At 35.4% G+C, this 23,444-nt stretch overlaps 1 protein-coding gene across 1 annotated transcript in view; it reads left to right on the forward strand.

Annotated features, from left to right (window-relative positions):
* Positions 1-2,266: 2,266 nt before the first annotated feature.
* The window catches only part of LOC110102096 (peptidyl-prolyl cis-trans isomerase CYP21-1), a 37,300-nt gene continuing 16,122 nt past the window's right edge, over positions 2,267-23,444 (forward strand). Inside the window, exons 1-3 of the mRNA XM_020830271.2 lie at positions 2,267-2,612; positions 12,125-12,203; positions 19,243-19,290. Coding sequence (XP_020685930.1) covers positions 2,532-2,612; positions 12,125-12,203; positions 19,243-19,290 — 208 coding nt within the window. The 5' untranslated portion in view covers positions 2,267-2,531. The remainder of the gene's footprint in view (positions 2,613-12,124; positions 12,204-19,242; positions 19,291-23,444) is intronic.

Raw genomic sequence — 23,444 nt, forward strand, 5'->3', positions numbered from 1 at the left:
TTCGGGTCGTGTCGGGTTGACCCGGACCCAAAACAGGTCATGTCCGGGTCCAAAAAAACACTTGTTTGTAAGGGTGTCAATTCGGGTCAACGGGTTGGATTCGGGGCGAACCCGGAACTGACCCGACACTATTCGGGTCAACCGAACCCGACCCGACAAAATCGGAGATTGACCCGTTTTTTAAAATAGGTCAGGTTTCTAAATCAAACCCGACCCGACACGAATGACCCAAAAGTTGATCTAAAATTGCTAGTTTTCAGGTTAAAAATCGGGTCAATCTTCGATTTTCGGGTTAAAATTGGGTAAAAAACGGGCCAATTTCGGTTTTCCAATTCAAATAAAAGTTTTCGTGTCAATTTCAGGTCAACCATACTCGATTTTTAAAACAAGTTGATTTTTTGAACCCGAACCGAACCCGCTTCAGGTCCTGGTTGACCCTAACCATGATTTTTCAGGGTCGGGCTTGGGTCGTGTTTCGGATCGTGTTAAAAATTGACACCCCTACTTGTTTGTAAAACGATTCGGGTTCAGATTGACTCGAATAGTGACGAGTCAGTTTTGATCCGTGACCTAAAATTTATACTCCTATTTAGAAGTAAAACTTTATTTACAAGTTTTGACATTATATATCAATCAACATCAATCAATCATGCAACAAATATCTTGCTGTGATTCTCTTTTCTTGCAAGCTTTTAATTGAAATGATATCGTCCTCTTTTTAGCCTCATTAGCAATTATAAAAGTACCATGACAAGCCTTATACTTTGTATTATTGCGACACATCAATCCTCTGCTAAAGAAAAAGTGATTATAGAAGCTTTCTTTCATATTCAAAGCACCATTATTTTCTTATCTACAATGAATACAATCATCTTATTATCGAGATAAGTTCTTTCATTATCAATCATTTAATATATTGAATTGTAATTGAATGCAACCGGGCCAGTTTTATGTCTCATTAAAGAAAAGGGTGATTAGGTCTTGAAAGAGTGAAAGAGATGACTAACTGGCCACCTGCAAAGTATTTATGCTTGCTTATTTCTTCAGTCAAGCTAACTATTAAGCCATAACTTGCAAGAAAGAAAAGGTCCAGCAGAAGCTTCTTTCGCTTAATGGCTTTCTCAAAGAAAGCTTGAAGCAACAACAACTACAACAAATCTATGGCATATATTTATTGCAAACAAAGGTTTCCAGAAGCAACATTCCACCGCATCATATTGTTCTTTGCCCTTTTTATCAGGATTTCGAATTTATATTTTTTCTAAATCAATAAAATATTTCTGCCTCTTTGGTGGAAGAAAAAAAAAGTTATATACCATCGTTTGAAATAGACAAATAGTGACAGACTCAGAAACTTTTTTTAATGAGGGGAATAAATTATCAATTAAACATATTCCTAATAATTTTTATTTGGATTTGAGAATCTCATTTATAATTTCAAATATTTTTTATTATAGTTATTAATATATAATTTTTTTCCTCGAGTATTCATATTTTGAAATCATTATATAAACCTCACCAAATAATAAATTATTATAATCAGTTAATAAATAAAAAAGTATTATTGAAATCACATGTAAATTATTTTAAAAAGAATTTTTTTCTCACTCATTAGAATCATCTAATTATTTATATTCTAATATTAAAAAAAATACTTAATTATTATCTGGTGGGCCATAGGGGCCCTGCCCCCAAGCCCCTTACTCTAGCTCCACCCTTACGGTACTTTAAAAATTTAAAGTCAATATAAAAAGGAATAATACAACTACGTAATTAGTTTAATATCAAAATATAGTATATATATTTATATGAAAATATAATATATGATTAAATTCACCTTATCTTTAAATGGCATAAACAAATCTCAGTGATTATAAATTAATTGTTAAATTGAATCGAAATTACCCAATAATATAATTGACTGAAGGAATACAATATTATTTTGTTTACTATACAATACATTATTTCGAATTTTCAGTCTTTTATATATTACATAGGATTAATTTATTATATAATATAAAATTTGGGCTTGTCAAAATCTCAAATTTTTTGCTTCAAACAACATGCAGAGAATGACAACGAAATGAAATGCAGCCCATCAAATAGGCCCATTCAAAATATAAACATCTTAAATATCCGAATGTTGAATTTATGGGATAATCGTTTGGCCGCAGGAGGGATACCTGTTAAGGGAACGAATCCAATTCGGTTGGAAAATGATACGATATCTGGAAACCCAACCTGGTATAAACTGACTCGAGCCAACTGGTTATGGATACACGGCCTTTCCGCCATTCACCGTGCACGGAGAGCAAAGGGAGCAGCTCCGCTTACCCCGACCGCGATCTGTCGAGGCTCCGACCATCTACTAATAAATTATTTCTTAGAAGAAGAAGAGTGGCCGAAGAAAGCTTGAGCAAGTATCGAATGCGGCGGGGCCGAAAGGTTGCGACGAAAGAAAGAGGTCGCGTGGATACAGCGGTGATAAAGGGGAGTGATTAGAGCGGGGAGTGGCTCGATCAACACACGTAATGCTTCGGAAAACCCTTGTTGCATTGCTCGCCCTAGCATTTGTTTGCCTTCTTATCTCCATATCCCGCAGGAGGGTTCAGGTATTTGTTTCGCGTCTCTCTCGTTTCTTTCACTGTCTATTTCCTCCTATGTTGTCCTGATCTAGCGTCAAATTTAGCTCACTTTTGAGCTCTTGTTTTCGGGATTTCAACAAGATTGTGGAACTATGGGGTATTCTCCATGATTCTTGTTAGGAGCATGTTATAAACGCGGTTTTCATTAACAACGACGTGGCGCTGAGGCATGCTGGTTCGTTTCGCTTCATTAATTTCTGCTGAAAATTATGTTCGATACGTGGAATGGTTGGTATTGACTTCAGCTATTGTCATATAGGTGTAATGCCTTTCTCATATGACAATTAACTGCCTCCTCTGAGCAGCTGAAACAAAGGGAATGCCTGACGCAGCAGTATAATTATTCACAGATTGGTTAGTGAGATTATACCTAATTGGTTTTGAGGACTTAGTTTCTATGTTTTTGTTTGGAGCTATAAACAGGAAAAGGTTAGGAATCTTTACATTTGAGCTAGTTTCTTGAATTCATCTTCTAGAGGATCAAAGGATGAATTGGAGTTCTTATGCGAGTTGATGTTGCACATAACTCAAGAATGATACTGTTCAACTTGCATATTTATGTATACTGTTTTAAGATTATAAATAAAAAGGTTTAAAGTGTACTTTTGCTTGCCTGGACCTGGCCTAGGCCCTTATAAGTTTTCAGCAAGACCATTTTACAAATGGTTTGAAAACTTTACTCTAATTTGCATGTTGAAACTAAGGAGGAAGATCTTGAGATCTTTCTTGCAAGAGATAGAGAGGGAGAGTGAGGGAGAGAGATAGACAACAATTGGGGAGGAAAATACCTAAAGCTTTATTAATTTTTCCCAACCAATACATCATACAAGGCATCTATATATAGAGATGTACATGGGTGTGGTAGCATGCATGAACAAGATAACCTAAAACTAAATCAATACATAACAATCTCCACATTAATTTAGTTTTACAAAAAACAAAGAACCACTCATCATAAGAAATCGAACTTGTTGCAATCCAACCGATCGCCCTGGACACCCGTGCGCGCTCTTACCTGCGACTTCGCACCATCCACCCGTGCACCGAGCCTTGCGCATTCACCTGCGCTCCACTCGTCACAATCCCAAGTTCGCGACCATCTTGCCTCCATGAGGTTCTTGATGCTGCAACATGCTCCTATAATTCTCCACCTTGATCGAAACTCCACCTGAATATGAATATCTAACTTCTCCCTTATCTGACTTTGCAAGCCCGAATGGAACCAAGAATTTCCTGAGAGGAAATTGTTCTACTGATAACAGTGAAACCGAACTCCTGGTTCAGCAAAAGAACAGCTCCCATCACAAGAACTCAGTTCTTGAAAGAGTACATTGCATTTCCTAGCAAGCCCATTTGGCCTATCGCGGCATCAAGACATTTCCATGACTGAACGTCACCGCTCGGCTTCGGCTTGCTCCTGGCACCGCCTGAGCTGATCCCGCCTCTGGTAACCCCGCCGGACGTCCAAAACTCCACCTCAAATCTTGATCGATCTTCAATTTTGCAAATCTTTCTTTGAAGCTCCTCCACAGATCAAGAGTTTCGTTGTCTTCTGGCTTCCGTAGCTTCCTCTTGTTGCCAAGATCTTGTTCATGCGAAGGCTCTGGCCTGCCGTCTTCTGCTGATCCCGTGACCAAGAAGCCGCACCATACGCTCGTCCGACCATGCCAGGTGAGCGTCCGACCTGTTCGGCCGATCCAAACTCCGAGCCTTCTTTGCTTCCGACCTTCATGCGCGAGTAAACCCACGCCGGCAACCAGCCTTCACCTTACTCGCACGAGTTCGATGCCTGGATCCTTCACGCTCTGCTTGCGAGCGCATGGTCTCGTACCCAAGGCCGACTGCTTCACCTCAAGAATATATTCCTTCTTCGAGATCTCCACCAGGGCTCTGATACCAATTTGTTGAAACTAAGGAGGAAGATCTTGAGATCTTTCTTGCAAGAGATAGAGAGCGAGAGTGAGGGAGAGAGATAGACAACAATTGAGGAGGAAAATACCTAAAGCTTTATTAATTTTTTCCAACCAATACATCATACAAGGCCTCTATATATAGAGATGTACATGGGTGTGGTAGCATGCATGAACAAGATAACCTAAAAGGCTAAAGCTAAATCAATACATAACATTGCAGTATAAGGGCATCTCCAACGGAGAACTCCATTTTTCACTGCAAAATACTGCAAAACTCCAAAATGCCGTGGTGCTGCTCCAATCGAACGCCATTTTATGTGTTTTTGCGAAGGTAACTGTAGAAACCAGAGAGAAGTAAAGAAGAAGAACTTAGCTAGCTTTTCATTATAGTAATCTTGCCTTACAACAGAGGACGGTAACATATATATAGTTTGTACTAATCCTAGTTACACATGTCATAAGTAGACAGGTTACAATAAATACATTGTTACACTATTTGGTATCTAATATTCCCCCGCAAACTGATGATTCAGATGCTATCGTCAGTTTGGATCTTAAAAACTTGAACCTATTGGTAGACAGAGATTTTGTGATAATATCTGCTACTTGATCTGTAGTGCTAATAGGTTTTAGTTGAATGTTGTTAGTTTGGATTTGATCCCTGACGAACCTCTGATCTATTTCAATATGTTTGGTTCTGGCGTGGAACACTGGGTTGTTGGCCAACGCAATCGCCGAGATATTGTCACAAAATAGATCAATTTTGCTGTTATGTTGAATACCGAAATCTAACAGTAGCTTTTTAATCCAAATGGTATTAGCGGTTGCAGCTGCTAAAGCCCTGTACTCAGATTCGGTGGATGAACGCGATACCGTGTTCTGTTTCTTTACAGTCCACGATACCAAAGTTCCGCCCAGAAATGTGCAGAAGCCAGATGTCGATTTTCTGGTTTCTTGATCGCCTGCCCAGTCCGCATCGGAGAAAGTGGTAAGTTGCAAAGACGATTTCGTGATAGGTAGGCCGAAGTCAATCGTCCCATGGATATACCGAAGTAATTTCTTGAGCAGGAAACAGTGAACGTTGCTGGGATCATGCATATGTTGTGAAAGAATGTTGACCGCAAACGCAATGTCCGGACGAGTTATTGTAAGGTACTGCAATGCTCCTGTTAGCCGTCTGTACGTGGAGTTGTCAAACGCCGGAGTGTGCTTCTCCGCATCGTCTGGTATTCTGGTGCAAGAAGGATTAGCAATTGAGTTGCAAGTGTTGAGATGCACTTGCTGTAATAAGGATTTTGCATAAGAAGTCTGACAAAGAAAATACTTATCTGAGTCATTCCTAATTTTAATGCCAAGAAAATGGTGCGCAGGTCCGAGATGCTTGATGAGGAACTTCTGCTTGAGCTGAAACAGGAGGCGTTGAATGGCAGCCGTGTCATTTCCAGTGACGAGAATATCGTCCACGTATATTAGAAAATATATTCTAATGTTGGATTTATGAAACGTGAGCAGAGATTGATCCGCCTTGTTGTGTGTAAAGCCGATTTGAAGGAGATGATTGGTGAACGTTGTGAACCACTGACGAGGTGCTTGTTTGAGACCGTATATGGCTTTGCGTAACAAGCATACATGATTCGGTTGATTTGAATCTTCGAACCCTTTCGGTTGCTTCATGTAAACGGTTTCATCAAGCGTGCCATGAAGGAAAGCGTTGGTCACATCTAATTGTTCTACCTGCCAACCATAAAATAAAGCAATTGTAAAAAGAATTCGAATTGTAGGTAATTTTGCTACCGGACTAAATGTTTCACTGTAGTCCAAGCCATGTTCTTGTCTGTTTCCTTGTGCAACTAAGCGAGCCTTGTAACGTGCTATCGAGCCATCTGAGTTTAGTTTTGTTCTGTAAGTCCACTTACAGCCTAGGATAAGCACATTTGACGGTGGAGGAACTAAGTCCCAAGTTCCTTGCTGCTGTAATGCCAGAAACTCGGATGCCATTGCCTGTCTCCAGTGAATACTCTTATTAGCTTCGTGATACGAGGTCGGGTCTAGAGTGAGAGCAGGCTCAGTTTGCATATGAGCCAAATTGAATTTGCAACTTGGTTTTAAAGACCCTGTTTGAAGGCGGGTAACCATGGGATGTTTATGTTGATGTAGTTGTGGAGGAGATACACTAGTTGTTGTTTGGAAATTGTCGGAGGTAGGATTTGCAGGCATCACAGGTTGAGTAGAGATGATTTGCGGTTCTAGACGTGAAGCAGTCTGTGACCCAGATGTCTGAGCAGAAGTTGGTTTCGTCCAGGTCATTGAAGTAGGTAGAAGCAGAGCCGGTGCTACTTCAGTTACCTGTTGATTACCGATAGTGCTTGACTGCTGAAATGGAAAAGATTTTTCATTAAAAGATACATGTCTAGAGATAATTATATGATTAGTGTGTATATTCATGCACTTATAGCCTTTTTGAGTGTCCGAGTAGCCCATAAACACAGTAACAGCCGATTTGGGTTGTAGTTTATGTCTGGTGTGCGACGGTGTTAAAGTGTAACATTCACATCCGAATGTTCTGAGATGCTCATACGAAGGTTTGGTTTTGAACATCAGTTGCAATGGAGAAACGAAATCAGTATTAGCAGTAGGAAAGCGATTTATAAGATAAGTTGCTGTTAGAGCTGCATCCGCCCAAAACTTGTGAGGCATAGAGGCCGTGTGAAGCAATGTTCTCGTTGTTTCGATAATATGCCTGTGTTTCCTTTCCGCGATACCATTTTGTTCCGGAGTATATGGACAGGAAATTTGATGGAGAATACCTCGGGATTGAGTGAAGTTTTTAAACTGATTGTTAATGTATTCTCGACCACCATCTGTGCGAATTGCTTTAACTTTTTGGTTCGTTTGGCGCTCAATAAAATTGACAAAGTCGATAAAGATTTTAGTAACGTCAGATTTAAACGTAATTGGAAAAAGCCATGTGAACCTAGAAAAATCGTCAATGAATATTACATAGTAACAAAATCCTTGATGAGAGGGTACCGGTGAAGGTCCCCAGACATCAGAATGAAGAAGTTCCAGAATCTTTCTTTTTCTGTTACTAGAAAGCGGAAAGGAAATTTTGTGACTTTTGCAAGTCATACAAGAAGAACAGTAAGATTTAAAACTAGGAATATGTAAAGAAGCATTGCTGTTGGAGATGTGCCGAATAACTTGAGTATTCGGATGTCCAAGCCGGTTGTGCCAATCATTCGCCGAGACAGAAGAAGCCACCAGAGCTCTTTTCCTGTCATGATGAGTTGCGAACGAAAGCCTGTACAACCCGTTATTACTGCTGCCTTGGAGGATCTGCTGATTTGTAATAAGATCTTTAAAAATAAAACCATTTGCATCAAAGGTTATAGAAATGTTGTTATCTTTAACTAAATGAGAAATGGAAAGTAAATTATGCGATATAGCTGGTATGTGTAAGAGTTTAGAAAGATGAAGCTTACGCGTCGGGGTGGGAAGAATACCCGTGCCCGAGTGAGCTATGGGTAACGTTCTTCCATCCCCGATGGCGACGTTGTCAGACCCACTGTATTCTTTCTTGTTAGCCAGATGATCCAAAGAATTCGTCATATGCGCCGAGGCTCCGGAATCAAGGTACCAGTCATCATTGGAAAACTCAGTCGTCGACAGCAAGGCGTTGTTAGACTTCTTCGAGTTCATGGATGGAATAAAATTTGGGTTGAGACGGTGCCAGCAAACATCCGCGCTATGACCCTTCTTTGTGCAAATTTGACATATCAGATGAGAGGAACTGCTTGGACGATTCTGCTGATGGCCTGTAGAACGACCACGGCCGCGTCGAGATCGTCCCTTGTCTATGTAAAGAGCCGATTGAGAGTCAGACGCTATCACAGTTCTGGTAGCGTCTGATTTGACGTGGATTTCCTCACTGATGAGTAGAGCATAAAGATTATCTAAACTCAGCGACGTCTGCATTGTTCTCACGGCTGTTTTGAAAGAATTGTAGTTTTGTGGGAGTCCGTTCAGGATGTGGTGAAGAACATCTTCGGGATCCATTTTAGCGCCAGCATAAGCAATTTGATCCACGAGCTTTTTAACCTCCGTAAGATATTGCGTCATGGACATCGTATTCATAGAAATGTTTTGCAATTCGTTTTTCAGTTGAATGATTTTGGACCGATTCGTCGACTGAAATTGAATTTGCAAAGTTTTCCATATTTCCGCTGTAGATTCAAGATGAACGACGTATGGAAGAATTTGCGGCGAAATTGTCGCACAGAGAGCCGCGGCTAAATTTTGATCCGTGAGCAGCCATCGTTGATGTCGCAGATTGGGATCTTGATTTTCTTGTTCTTGATCGTTGGCTAACATCGATGAAGATGCTGCCGGATCCAGAAAATCTTGAAAGCCATTTGCCCGTAGCAGCTTTTGAACTTGACTGCTCCAGATCGGGTAATTATCGGAGGACAGAGGGTGCGGGATAAGAGATTTTAGGTTAGAGATTACAAACTTAAGAGACGAGTGTATGAGCGAAATGTCGGATGTAATTCCCGATCGCTCGCCGTTGTTGGAAAAGGAGGAGGCGGAAGCCGAGTTGGCCATGGAAACTCCTCAGGAACACCAAACTCCTGATACCATGTAGAAACCAGAGAGAAGTAAAGAAGAAGAACTTAGCTAGCTTTTCATTACAGTAATCTTGCCTTACAACAGAGGACGGTAACATATATATAGTTTGTACTAATCCTAGTTACACGTGTCATAAGTAGACATGTTACAATAAATACATTGTTACACTATTTGGTATCTAATAGTAACGATCCTTTCACGCGATTCTCCCTTTCGCGCATTTTTTCGGTTGAGAGAGCAAAATGGCGTGGGTGAACATTGCAACGCCAATATTGGAGTCGCACTATTCAACGACAAGTAAATGGCGGAAGATTTGGCGTTCGGCTGGAGCGACCGAATGACGTCATACGCTCGTTTGGCGTTTGGTTGGAGATGCTCTAATGCCGCATTGCTGGGTAGAACTAGCCGCTGAAACTATTATTTTGTGTGTGCATGTGCCAAACTTGCCTTTCAATATCTTGAACTTAAGCCCAATCAAACCAAGGCTAGTCACTTCAATATGTCCCAAGGTAATAAAGCATGAGAAATTTTGTAAACATTAAGATAGCGGAATATTGAGGAATCCAAGGAAATGACAGCATATCTAGTTTAGTAATGAGAAGCATTGAGGATAAACTGAGAGTGAATGACCATGAAGAATGTGAGCTACCGATCAAAAGTGAAGATCTTTATGAGTTAGCTATGATATCACACTTCCATTTTGTTAATATGTTAACCATCTTTATTGGAAGAAGGAAAAGAAGCCCTTATTATTGCAGCATATTGAAGTGAGGTGTGGGCTAGTGCTTAGTGTATTTTACCAGTAAGTAGATGGGTGAGCAATTGCTTCCCATCACATCATGGATTTGATAACATCCAAAAGTGCGTTCAAATGGTGCTCTGGGAAACTATTTTGTTATTTGATCTCTACACTTTAACAATCTTTCATTTATGAGTTCGAGTTGCAAAAACCTTTCTTTGAAAATTCTTATTAAGGGCTCGTTTGTTTTCATGTTTTCCCTCCCTTTTTTTCAGTTTGAAAAGGAAAACGCAGTTGTGGAACTTGTTTGGACGTGAGGCAGACTTTTTTAAAAACTCTATTTTTCTATTGTTTTGAGAATCATTATATTAGCTTCTCCGTTTAAAAAAGGCCTTTTCTCTTGTTGACGTTTTTGATACCGTAAGGATAAATAAACCAAATGAAGCCTAATTGAAACCTTTGAATGCTTTTGGATCTTGTTGATTTTTCCCCTGAAGGTATACTCTTGATTTTTAAGAAGGATGTCAAGGGTTTAAGTGCTTAATCCCTAAAGTTTCTTTGATTTGTGCACATGATATGTAGCTAACCTAGTGGAAGATGTTTATAAATCATGAATTGAACTTGGAGCTCACTTTTTACCTCTGCCTTAGGGATTAATGACTGGTGGAGAAACAATCATTGGTAGATCATATATATTGAAGATATGGCAGTTGCGATTCTGTTGCTGATAATTCTAATCACTTTCTTCTTTCTTAAATGTGAAGGGTAATACTTTTTTTTGTCCCTTTTATCCCTCTTTACCCAGTTGAACTATGATGCTAGGGCCCTACTTGGATTAGTTGTGATTCACATTTGCAACTTTCACACCAAAGGTTATGATCTCTAAATATACACTAATGCATGATAAATGCAGTGTCAAATTCAATCGTAACTTTTGATGTCTCCATCTCCCTAATGTGCTTGGAAAAAATAATCATATTTGAAAACCCAAATAATATAATGAAAAAGCATGGTTATGTGGATCACTTTTTAGAGCGTAGGTGTTATATTTTTGTCTATATCCCACTCAATTTTGAGAGGATTTATCTTCTGTTTAAGTTTAGGATTGATTTATCTATTATTTTTTTGGTGATTTTGGTTTCAAGTGCTTAACAATGGAAATGTCTCTTTTTATTTGATAGACTTGAGTCACATTCACCATTTTATTATCTTTGTGGTTGGGATATGTAAGTTTACACTCGTTGAAAACATCGAACTAATAATGGTGTAGGCAAAATTTTATTGCTTTACTTTGAGCATGATGAGGGCGTGCTTAGCCTTGCATTACAAGGAAGTACAAAAATAGGAAAGGTTTCCTCCACTGGAATGTTTTTTTTCTTTGCCTTTCAGTGTACTGAATTGATCTGACATAATCTATGGTAGTTGCTAAGGACCTAGATGCTACCTTTTGAAGAAATTGGATGGATTTTAGCCTTGTGCAGTAAACAGAAAGATTGAACACATTCTTTTGTTGTTAAGGTTGTTAATTGGGATATTAATGATTGGCTTTAAAGATTAAGAGATCATTGATCTCTGCCTTTAGTTGGCCGTGACTTAAGAGGATTCATAGTGCTATTTAACACTCTTGCATGACTTGCAAGTTGCTATAACAGATTGCATTGTATAGTTATTTATTAGTGGCACCAATATGAGGCATGAATCTTCTTTACTTTGCTCTAATTTCTTTTAAATAATTTGTTATTGACTTTGATAGATTTCATGATTTTGATCTAGTTTGATACAATTGAAGTTTCAATTGTGGTGTTGAAATTCAATTGCTTGATGATTTTACTTGGTTTGAATTTCTTGTTGATTTCTTCAGATTTATTTGATAGTTGCATTATAGTTTGGGTTCAAATTCTCATGATTTTTTTAATTGATTCCTAAAGAATGCGAATTTTTGTGTATTTAGTGATCTTTAATTTGTAAATCCTAATTTATTTTATGTGATCTACATTCATTGTATCATGTTGATAGCATTAGGAACCATCGAACATAGGACATCATGCATGGCTTCGTTGCATTGCTTTTTTTTTTTCAGTTAATTTCTTGCATTTTCTTACTTATAAGCTTTCATTGGCAAACATGGTGTGATGTTCTTATCCTCTATCAATTTTTCGTTTTTTAGAAGGCTAAACAATACTTTTATTTATTATGTTTAGGAAGACGAGGAGGTGGAAAGAGTGCTTGAAATAACTCATAGGGTCTACTTGGATGTTGATATTGATGGACAACATGCAGGTTTGCGTCCTTTTGTTTCACAAGCATGCTTTGTTTATTTGATCTCTATTATATCATATTGTTTAGGCATTTCAAACTTTGTGAGCTAAACTCAGTAGATGCATTTTGTTCACTTTTTAATTTAGAGAGCACAAAATTTTTAATATTATTTATTTTAAAAGAAGAATCATATAACTAGCCGTGTGATACCACGTACTAGGCACAGTTTAGAAGGATATAAATACTATTTATGTTTGTACATGTGAACATTAAAAGTTATAAGAAATACATCTTTCATCATCACCACTATTATATTTATTGCAACCATTTATGATGATTGGCTTTATTAATGCTCCTTCTCCCAGCCGTATGATATGCTAACTCTATTTCATGGTAATTTTTTTGATGATGAGTGGGGCTGTAGGAATTAAAATAGTGGAGGATTTTTTCAATATTTGATTTGATTAAAAAGGTATAGAACCTGAAAAATAAGAGAAGAAAATGACTATAAAATTTAGATAAACGAATCCCTTAGAGGGAAGTAAGGCATAAGTTTGAGAATATCATGACCTGGTTCAGAGGCTCGAATTAACGAGGCGGAATAGACAGTCGGACATTTATTTAAACTTTCAATCAATTTAAAACTATCTTAAATAAGTAGAAAGAGCCACTAAAAATCTCAAAATATATTTTAAATAAAAGATATAAGTACCTTTCACTCGGAGCGCCTCACCTATGGTTCACATTATATTCGTTTCTACTCATTTTAAGCTTTTAGTAATACTTATTCATTTATAAATTTAGGAGTGAATAATTCATGCTTTTAAAATACAGTAACTCAAGACATTTGAAACAATATGCATGATCATTTTAATACATAAAGTAATTTCGATTAGATTCATTTCATTTCAAAATTTTCAGTATTATGTATATATTATATCTTTATCCTTTCTCATAAATAATATAACCATCACGGGATCTACCGTCTAAAATAGTACAAATGAAGGCACTTTTTTTCATTTAATTTTTCTTTTTCATAACTTTTTCCATTTACGTGCACGGATACCCGATCAGTACCATAAGGTGGTATGCTCTATCATTCAGCTTGGACATGTAAGTATATATATCTTAGCCATTTCATTCATAATCATTCATTAACCTAATGTAAAATATAACATACTAATTATCATATAATTTGAAATAATCAATCATTTGATATGTGAAAGATAAATAATTTAAAATGCAATTAAAAGAAGCAATAAGATACATTATTTGAAATAACGATTAAATGAAATTAGAAGAAGCAATAAATTTAATGTAATATTGGAACATGAATACTCACTTGAACTTAAGTGTTGCGTTGCTTTACTTTTACTCCGTGCTTCTAGTTCGATAGGCTTAACACCTATAAAATATCCTGTCGTTAAATTTAATTTATAATTTGCTCAAAATTTCTCTAATTTGTAATCTATTATTGTTCAGTGAAATTCAATTTCAAATTAACATCTCAAATATTATTGATTAGAATTGCTCTCACTCTCTCCAATTAACTATTTTACTATTCCTAAATAGCTCTCATTTGCTATCAAAGAAAATATCTTTAATATATTTTATTTAATGAAATCTCTCATGAATACCAAAATTTACACTTACTCCTTTTCTCTATCTAATTATTTATTAAATACATCCAATTAATTCTCTTATTATTATTATTCTTATTTTTTTTTCAATTTCTACATTATTTCCAATTTATTTATATTTACTAATACATTTCTTTAATTAACTTATTATTATTTTTTTACATAACATAAATTTCACTTTTCTCTCTTAAGTTAATACTCATTTTTCTAGAAAAATTTAAATTAATAATAAATTAATTTATGGATAAAATTTCATTTGAATATATGCTCTCCATTCCTTTGCATATCTTCCATTTATCATTAAAATGTTAAGAAAAGGATCAATATGGTCCCTCAACTCTATGTGATGGGCCAAACCGTCAAAATAGTCCAAACTCTTTTGAGGGACCAATTTAGTAGACCTGTCAATTTCAGATCATGGGTCGGGTTCGGGTCGAACCCGGAATTGACCCGGCACTATTCGAGTTCGGGTCAACCCGACCCGTTTTCACAAACAGGTCGATTTTTCGGACCCGCACCCGACTCGCTTTGGGTTCGGGTCAACCTGATTCGACCCACTTCGGTTTGATTTTTTGAGTTCCCGCGCGGTGCAATGGCAGGCCGGCAGCAGTGCAGCGGCGGCAGTGCCGGCGAGGCAGTGGGCCTGATGCAAGTGGTGAAGCAAGCTGTCACGCATGGGGCTCGAGAAGTTGATGGTGTTAAGTATGAGGGAAATTTGGTTATTTCTAATTAAAATATTCAAAAAATGAGTTTAAGTAGGTATTATACTTTTTGTAAAAAAAAATTATTAAAGTTTTCTTTAATAAAATTTTTTAAATAAATTTAAATTTAATAATTTCACTATTCTTTAAAATGTTTATGTATGCAAGACAAGCTCTAATCACAAAATTTAAATTTAATAAATTTAAATGCAAGACAATCTCTAATTATGAAACATACATTGTATCAAAAGCAAAAATACATTTCATTTAATGATCAAGCATTTCTATTTTCAATCAAAATACATGAATATGTCAATATCCCATACCAAAAATCTTGATAAAAAAAGGCAATAAGCATAAAGTATGTCCATTCTCCATACAAAAAATCACTTCACAAAACCAAAAATACATTTCAATAAAGGCTTGTCTACCCCCAAACAAAATATCTTGTGCTTTAAAAAGCTCATTCAATGAGATTTTTTCCTTTTGGAGATGTAAGCCTAAAGAAAATATAAAGATTTAATTAGATTGACATGCATTAACAGAAATCAATTATGAAAAAAAAAAAAAGTGAAATCAATTTGCTAAAACTGTTGCATTTGAAGATCCCTGAACAAGAACTTCCGAAGCAGGTTTAGTTTGAGGTCGACACTCCAACAACACCAATGGCTAGTTTAAAAAAAATAACATTTTTGAAATGAAAATTGTTAACATTTTGAAATAAAAATTGATCAGATGTTATGACTTACCATCTACACTTCCTGAACTTCTCCTTGTCCTTGTTCAATATTCGTTCTCTTATCACATATTAAGCTATTGTGCCCACTTTGTCCACATCTACGACATTGAAGCTTAACATTGGCTCTCCCTAATTTTTTAGGGATTTAATGTGATGGTTCTTCATCAATGGTTCTTCTTTGCATCTTCATTGGTCTTCCCCTTTCTGATTTTTTGTATTTTGGTGGCAATGTTGATATTTTGTTACTCATTGGCCACTCATTAACACCATTCAATAGCTTTCTGTTTGACTCATAACTTTTCATGTAAGTTTTTTTTTTTTTTTTTTTTTAAGTTTTTTTTTTTTTTTTTTGCGTAGAAGGGATGCACAAAATCGTCGCAGTCTCCCATTGTTATATGGACTGCAACACAAGCGTGTTTGCATGAAATTCTACTTAACTCCCACTTCCTACAAAAACAAGATTTCAAGTACGAATTGACCTTGTACTGACCTCCATGCATCGTACTTATCTCATAGTCATTATCATCTGATTTGTAAACTATGTAAGAACCTGCTTTATGCATATTTGTGAACTACCACCCATGCAATAGGAAATATGCTATTATTAGCATCAAGCCCTATGATTGTTAAGATTTGACCACCTTGTTGCACTTTCAGAAAACATTCATCAACACCAATAATTGTCCTACATCCCGATAGAAAGCCTTTTTTGCATGCATCAAAGCAAACATAAAGTTGCAGAAATCTTTTTCTCCCACATAAAGCTTGGTCTTTAGTAGTAAGCACAGGAATTGTTGATTCTTCTTACTCTCTGATACTTCTGGATAGTAGTCCCAAATTTTATTAAACTGATCTTCCTCCTTCAAGTAAATGAATTGATGTTCCTTCTTGGCTTGAGGTTTTTATACATGCAATTTCAAGTCATCCATAACTTCTTTTCTAAAGACACTACATCTCATATGGGGATTAAGTTTGACTCTATTCACATACTTCTTTGCAATAATTGTTGATGTCAAAGTCTTGTTATGGTAATTCCATGTACACATATGATCTTATAAAGATTTAATCTGCCATGAATTGCTTCCTTGATGTGTTGAGATATAAATGCTAAAAGGGCAATTAGGTCGCCTATAGATAACCTTACATCTTCTTTTATCATTCTTTATAAACTTAATTGTTTTCCCCATCAAAATAGACCAATTTTCAACAGCAATTTTGAACTCCTTCCCACAAAATAGCATGCCTATTTTGAAATGGTTGGTGCTGGAATCTGTCATTGGGTTGAAGGTTGGCCATTTCTAAATTTTATCTTCATCACTGCCATAAAGACTCTCATCATCACCTGAGGCCACACAATCACCATCACACTTTCCCCCTTTAAAAATTATAGTACGATTTTCTTCAATGGTTCTAATGATTTGCTTTCCTTTAAGTTGAGTTTTTTTCATACGCAAAACAATCATCAACCTTGTCATCATGATCAACATCATAACAATCAACACTATTGTCATTACCGTCACCATCACCCATCTCAAACTCTACATACTGTTAATACCATTCTCTTCAGTTAAACCACCAAACAATTGTGAAAGTAGATATTTCATTTCTAGGATTTATTCCTATTGTAAAATATTTGAAAGTTAACATATGCCAAGAAAAAAACTAATCAAATCCGCAAAATAAAGTTGAAAAAAAAGTATACCTCTTGACTGTGTTATGTTCGACTATGCGACTCTTTGCTCTCGAGTAGCGGACGAGGTAGGAGTGGTGAACAACGAAGGATTCATAGCAAGTGTTGCAATCGACGATCCCAAACGAATGAGATCTTTAGACTGCTGCGGGACCTTGTGTTCGACACGATTGATGGCTCTCTACGACTACGAACGGTCGCTAGGGTTGCGGAAGCGGTAGTCGACGCGTGCACTGAATTGTGAATTGCTCTCGGCGTGCACTGCGAGAATGATGGGCCACTGCATTGAAGCTGTTGCGGCTGCTCGCTCCGCTGCGTTGAAGCTTCAGCTGTCGCTCGGCCCGTAGCGAGACGTGAGAGTTGTATTTGGGGAGGGTTTCGACGCTACAGAAGGGTTTTATACTTATAATGAGAAATTTCTTTTTTATCTTCCAATTATACCCTTATGGTGCTTTCGACAGATGCATATTTGTCGTTAAAAGTTAACGTGAGGATCATATTGGTCCCATTTAGTGGAGTTGATGAACAAAATTGGTTCCTCCAAAGAGTTGAGGATTATTTTGGTCCCTCACATAGAGTTGAGGGACCATTTTGGTTCTTTTCTCTCAAAATGTTTGATATAATCATTTTAAAATAATAAAATTTTAGATTAAATTTCCTTAAATAACATTTACTAATTTATAAAACTAATAATAAAAAATACCTTTCCAAGCCGTGCCTGCTTGCCGCTCGATCCCTCGTTTGTCATTCGCCCAAACCTTCTCCCTTGCTTCCGCTATCACTCTCCCGATCTCCATTCCTTCCTCTTTCTTTATATTTCCTTCTCCTTTTTCTTCCTCTTGATCGTTGCTTTCTCAGTTTCTTTTGCTCATTTGTCGAACCAGATGAAGCGAAACAAAGTCATCTTGCGCTAGGAGTCATTGTTTTTCATTGTCGTACGCATTTCCTCACTTATCTACGCAATCCGATCTCGTCTTTTCTCGGTTCCGCTTGCCTACTCGGTTCCACTCGCATGCTTGCGTTCGTCTGCTTGGTTTCGCTCGCCTGCTTGCATTTGACTTTTGATTAGAGCCAATTCAATTGAACCGACAAAACCCGGTTCTTACATAGAGTAATAAAGCTAGAGAAACCTTAATTTTAGGATTAGGGATTAGGATCAATTGAGAGGAAGAATGCTAGAGCAAAAGTCATTTCTTATTCATTTTCAACTTTAACTAATTGGATTATAAGATTTTAGGCTCAATTTATATAAACATGACTTATTAAAAAATTGAAAAAAAACTACCCCTAGGAGAATTTAAAAAGGCCGAACTAATCCCAAATAACATATGACATAAATAAACCAAATAAGCGATAAATAAAGATAACAACATAATATAAATGATTAAACCTTTTGACACTAACAAACTCAATATTAATAATGGCAATTTTAAGCCTCCTACATACCAATAATTGATAGACATATAATGGTTTCTTGAGTGCAGTGCTATGAAGATGTGATAGCAGTCGTGTCACTGAATTTAAAGATTTTGACCTCTCTATGACTATGAAGATCAACGATGATTATTTTTTATTTTTATTTTTTCAAATATTTTAATCATCAAGATGGATGCTATCCCAAAATATAAATAGCAACTAATATCTGAAATGTTGCAATTTTAAGACACCAATAAACCAAAATACATCATTTAAAAACATAACATCTCAACTTGGACTTTAGCGAACAAAATATCTCCCAAGTAACCTTCATGCTCGTAAGATAACTGAATTTAAATGGAAAATTTCATGCTATTCTATGTTTCCTAATTGCTAGATTTATTTTTGAGATTTAAGACGTGTGATGCTAAAGAAATCCCACTGTTGAAGAAGTTTTAGACTGCAATTTAATATTGTTTTGATATTGGCTAAAACTAAGATTCATATGTAAATTGTAAGCATTGTTAAAATGGCTAATTGATATTCAAAGCATTGGAAAACAATGATATCCCCAAGCAAGGAATAAAACTGGAGATGTATGAAAAATTACCCATGGTGTATAAACATCAGATTGTTATTACACTTTCCTCTTTGGCAGAATTATCCAGGTTGCATTAGTTGTTATATACTAATTCATTAATCATTAGTTAGTATTTCAGGTGTGAAACATAAGAATAAATTAAGGGTTTTCATGCAGCTGAAAGAAATGATTTTTGAGCCTTTTGATTTATGGATTTCAAGATTTTCTTGTGCAACTGAAGGTAAAATTACTTTAAAATGTTCCTTTTAATTTTTGCTGGCTGATTTTCTTCAGGTAGAATCATTATTGGCTTATATGGAGAAGTGGTGCCTAAGACCGTTGGTATGTTTATCTAGTATTTATATTGACAACTTTCTTCATGCTAATGACCTCTCGTACATTGCTTATCTATACTAAGTGCACTTTCTCATATTGATTAGAATAATGGCTTAAAAAAATGATGTTTGCCTTATGGCTACTACCTTTTGTTTGATTTTTATCTTTTGACACACTCCACTTCCATAACCATGTAAAATCTTATATATGCATGTCACTTTGTGGTTTAATTTTGAAACCGAGTTATCATGTCTGCCTGCCAATACTGAATAAATAAATGGGTGCAATGTGGCCTTTAACTATAATTGCTCTCCAGTCTATGTGGTATGCATCTTCTTCATTAACAGTTACTTGGTTCCATTATTTAACAGGACAAGCTTATAAATCCATATGATAATTTTGTTTAGAAAGTTTAAATGTTTGACGGATATAATCCAATGACATTTGAGTTTAAACTTGTAATTTATTTTTCAAGTTTGCAATTTGTTTCTTCTCTGTATCAGAAGCATGCTATTTTTTTGGAAAATATTAATGGTGAAGTTCCGTCAAATTTGTTGACATTTTTATGTTTGTGCTTAATAACAACAACAACATCATGCTTTTATGATTTTATCCCATTTCATGGGATCGGCTACATGAGTTCTTTTTTCTTCATTGTATCCTATTAAGAGTCAAATTCTCATTTAAATATAATAAAAAAAGTCATTTCTAATATTTTTCTAATCAAGTATTTTTAGTTCTATCTCTACTTTTCTTAACATTAGTCAAATCTAATATCTTTACTCTCCTAACTGGGTCATTGGAAGGCCGCCTTTATGTGACCAAACCATCTTAGGCGACTCTTTCTAATCTTATTTGTCACTGGAGCTACTCCAACCTTTTCACGCATATACTCATTTCACATTCTGTTTATAAGTGTGAAGCCACTCATCCACCTAAGCATCGTCATATCTGTAACACTTAACTTAATTTTATGCTTATCTTTTAATGGCCAACATTCTGCGCCATAAAGCATTGCTGGTCTCACCACCATCTTTTATAATATTCCCTTAAGTTTGAGAGGTACTTTTCTATCACACAATAAGCCCAATGCATTCCTCCACTTTGACCATCCAACTTGAATTCTACTAATAATATCCCAATCTATTTCACCATCACTTTGAACAATAGACCCGAGATATCTAAAACGTGTACACTCTTATTAATGACTTGATTGCCTAAAGTCACAATCCCAATCCTCCACTAAATTTATTACTATTAAAATTACACTCAATGTATTTGGTTTTATATCTACTCAAAAGAAAACTTTTAGACTTTAAGGTTGACCTTCATAATTCAAGTTTACCTTCAACCCCCTCTCTAGTCTTATCTACAAGAAGAATATCATCAGCAACAAGCATACACTAGGATACATTCTCTTGCAAATGTCTAGTAAGAACATCCATGACTAAAGCAAAAAGATATGGGCTTAAAGCTGATCCTAGATGTAATTTAATTGAAACAGGAAAATACTTGGTCAAACCACCTTGTGTTTGAATACAAATAAGAACTCATGCATACATTTCTTTAATGACTTGAATATAATTATTATTAACCCTTTTCTTTTCTAGAACTCTCCAAAGCACCTTTCTTGGAACTTCATTAAATGTTTGTGATTAAAAAGTATAATTCAATTATGTGCACTTATAGTTTGTTATAATTTTAATATGTTCTACACACTCTTTGTTTTATTTATCATTGTGTACATGAAGCTTGCATATATTAAGTGCGATTTAATGCAAATTTAAGCCATAGTTAATGCCCAAAAACTTATGATACATTCTCTACAGGTTTTGATGGTGAACTTGCATAAGGTCTCTTAACTTTTCCAAATATTTTTAAGAGTAAGCTATTCTAATAATACATCTCATTAAAAGAATTCCGTCAAGAGTACTTTAATGTCAAATCTTGTTTAAATACTTCTTTATTGATTTCTCATGACCAAATCAATTCTTTGTATCTTCCAAAAATCTTTGGGTGTTCAGTTTTAAGTCAGCATCGAAGAAAATTAGACCCTAAATCTATTAAGAGTATTTTTATTTGATATTCCTCCAAAAGAATGCTTCAAGTGTTATTCTTTGATGCTGAGAAAAATTTACAATTTCATGGGCATAAAATTCCTTTAACCTTATCCTTATTACTCCAAACCTAAAATTTAGGGGGATAAAATTCTTGAACAAGAATTTCAAAGTTCCAATTTATTTAATTATCCCTCATCCTCTCGTCAAACCATCATAAGCTAAGCATCCAATTTATGATTTCATAACTTATAAATGACCTTTACTTGTATTTCATGCTTTTGTCACTTCTCTTGGTAAAATATAGATTTCAAATACTATTTATGAAGCCATTAGAACTCCCAAGTGGATGAAAGTTGCAATTAGATAAATCCAAGCCTTAGAAATGAATGATACATGGGAAGTTTCTAAACTTCTACTAGGAAAAAAAAGTTTTATGCAAATGAATCTTTACAATCAAATGTAAAGAAGATGAGAGAGTGGACAAATTTAAAGCATGACTTGTTTAAAAAAATGTGCACTCAATCATATTGTATTGGATGTATAGAAACTTTTTCCTATCATTGTCAAACTCAACAAAATTCGAGTTTTGCTCTCTTTTATAGCAAATTTAGATTGAAATCTTACATCAACTTGAAATCAAGAATATATTTCTTAATGGAGATCTTTTGGAGGAAGTATACATGAAGATTCCACTTAGATTGAAAAATTAAAGAAACTAACAACAAGGTTTGCAAACTCTGAAAAGCTCTATATGGTCTCAAACAACCCCCTCGTGATTAGTTTGATATGTTCTCCAAATATGATAAAAAGTTTGTGCACACTATGTGAAGCTGGTCATACTCTATTTATCAGACAAACACTTGCCTATGGAAAAAAAGATGATTTTGATTGTGTTTATAGGCAATATTATATTGAGATTTGACTTGGAGGAAAAATAAACTAGATTAAAAGGTGTTCTATTAATAGAATTAGAAGTAAAAGACAAGAAAATTCTAGGGTATTTTTTTGGTATAGAAGTATCGTGATCAAAATAAGTCTGTTATTTTCTATGGGAAGTGCATTCTTGATCTACTTTGAAACATAAATGCTAGGATTTAAACCCAAAAAAGTTCCATTACTTGTTATGATATTCCCTATTAGTATTGTAAGCTAATACATGATTACCCTACTGAAGACCACATGGAAGTTAACAAGTAACGACATTTTGCACATTTTGAGGTACCTCAAAATGACACTAGAAAAATACATTTTATTAGAAGCCATCCAAGGAAATTGAAGTTTTCATAGATGTTGATTAGGTTGAAGATACACCTTTGGTTATTGTACTTATGCAGGGAGAAATCTGATTATATGGAGAAGTAAGAAATAATATATTTTCTGAAGAAGCAATGTTAAAACTAATTTTAGGGTAGCGATACTTTGTATTTGTGAATGAACGTGATTAAAAAGATTATTAGAAGATTTTAATCTTTTTAGTTGTAAAATCTCATAATGTAATTACAACTAGATTTTCATATGCAAAAAATCTTGTCCACCGTGACAAGGCTAAACATATTGAGATAGTTTGACAAGTCGTTTCAGAAAAATAGAAAATGAATTGGCCCAACTAAAATATTTTATAATAAACTCTCAAACTATAAATATTCTCACCTAAGCTTAAGTCATAACTCAAAATGACTTTTGACCATCTATTCATCTGGCTGTGCTTCATCAACAAATAGTCTTGATTTTGTTGTCAACACCCTTCCATCTACAATAACCCATTAATCCATGGATGTCAACTTTCCATCTACAACAACCTACTATTAGGAGGCATCAACTTTCCATCTACAACAATCCAACTATCAATGGTTGTTTTCTATGTATATTACTCCAACAATCTGTGAACAACAATCTTTCACTTCCACAGTGCAGTTAATTCTGGATTACATTATTAAAGACTAGTTTTCATATTTATTTATTTTTCTTGATATTTTTTTTCCATATTTTTATGCACTGCCACTCTTTTTTTTTTTAAATAAAAAAAGGAAATATTATTTGGTTATAAATTTGTATAGTTTTTATTGTCCTCTCTTCTCATTTTAATTTTCAGGAAATAAT

This window comes from Dendrobium catenatum, unplaced genomic scaffold, assembly GCF_001605985.2.
Source record: "Dendrobium catenatum unplaced genomic scaffold, ASM160598v2 fragScaff_scaffold_243, whole genome shotgun sequence".
Lineage (NCBI taxonomy): Eukaryota > Viridiplantae > Streptophyta > Magnoliopsida > Asparagales > Orchidaceae > Dendrobium > Dendrobium catenatum.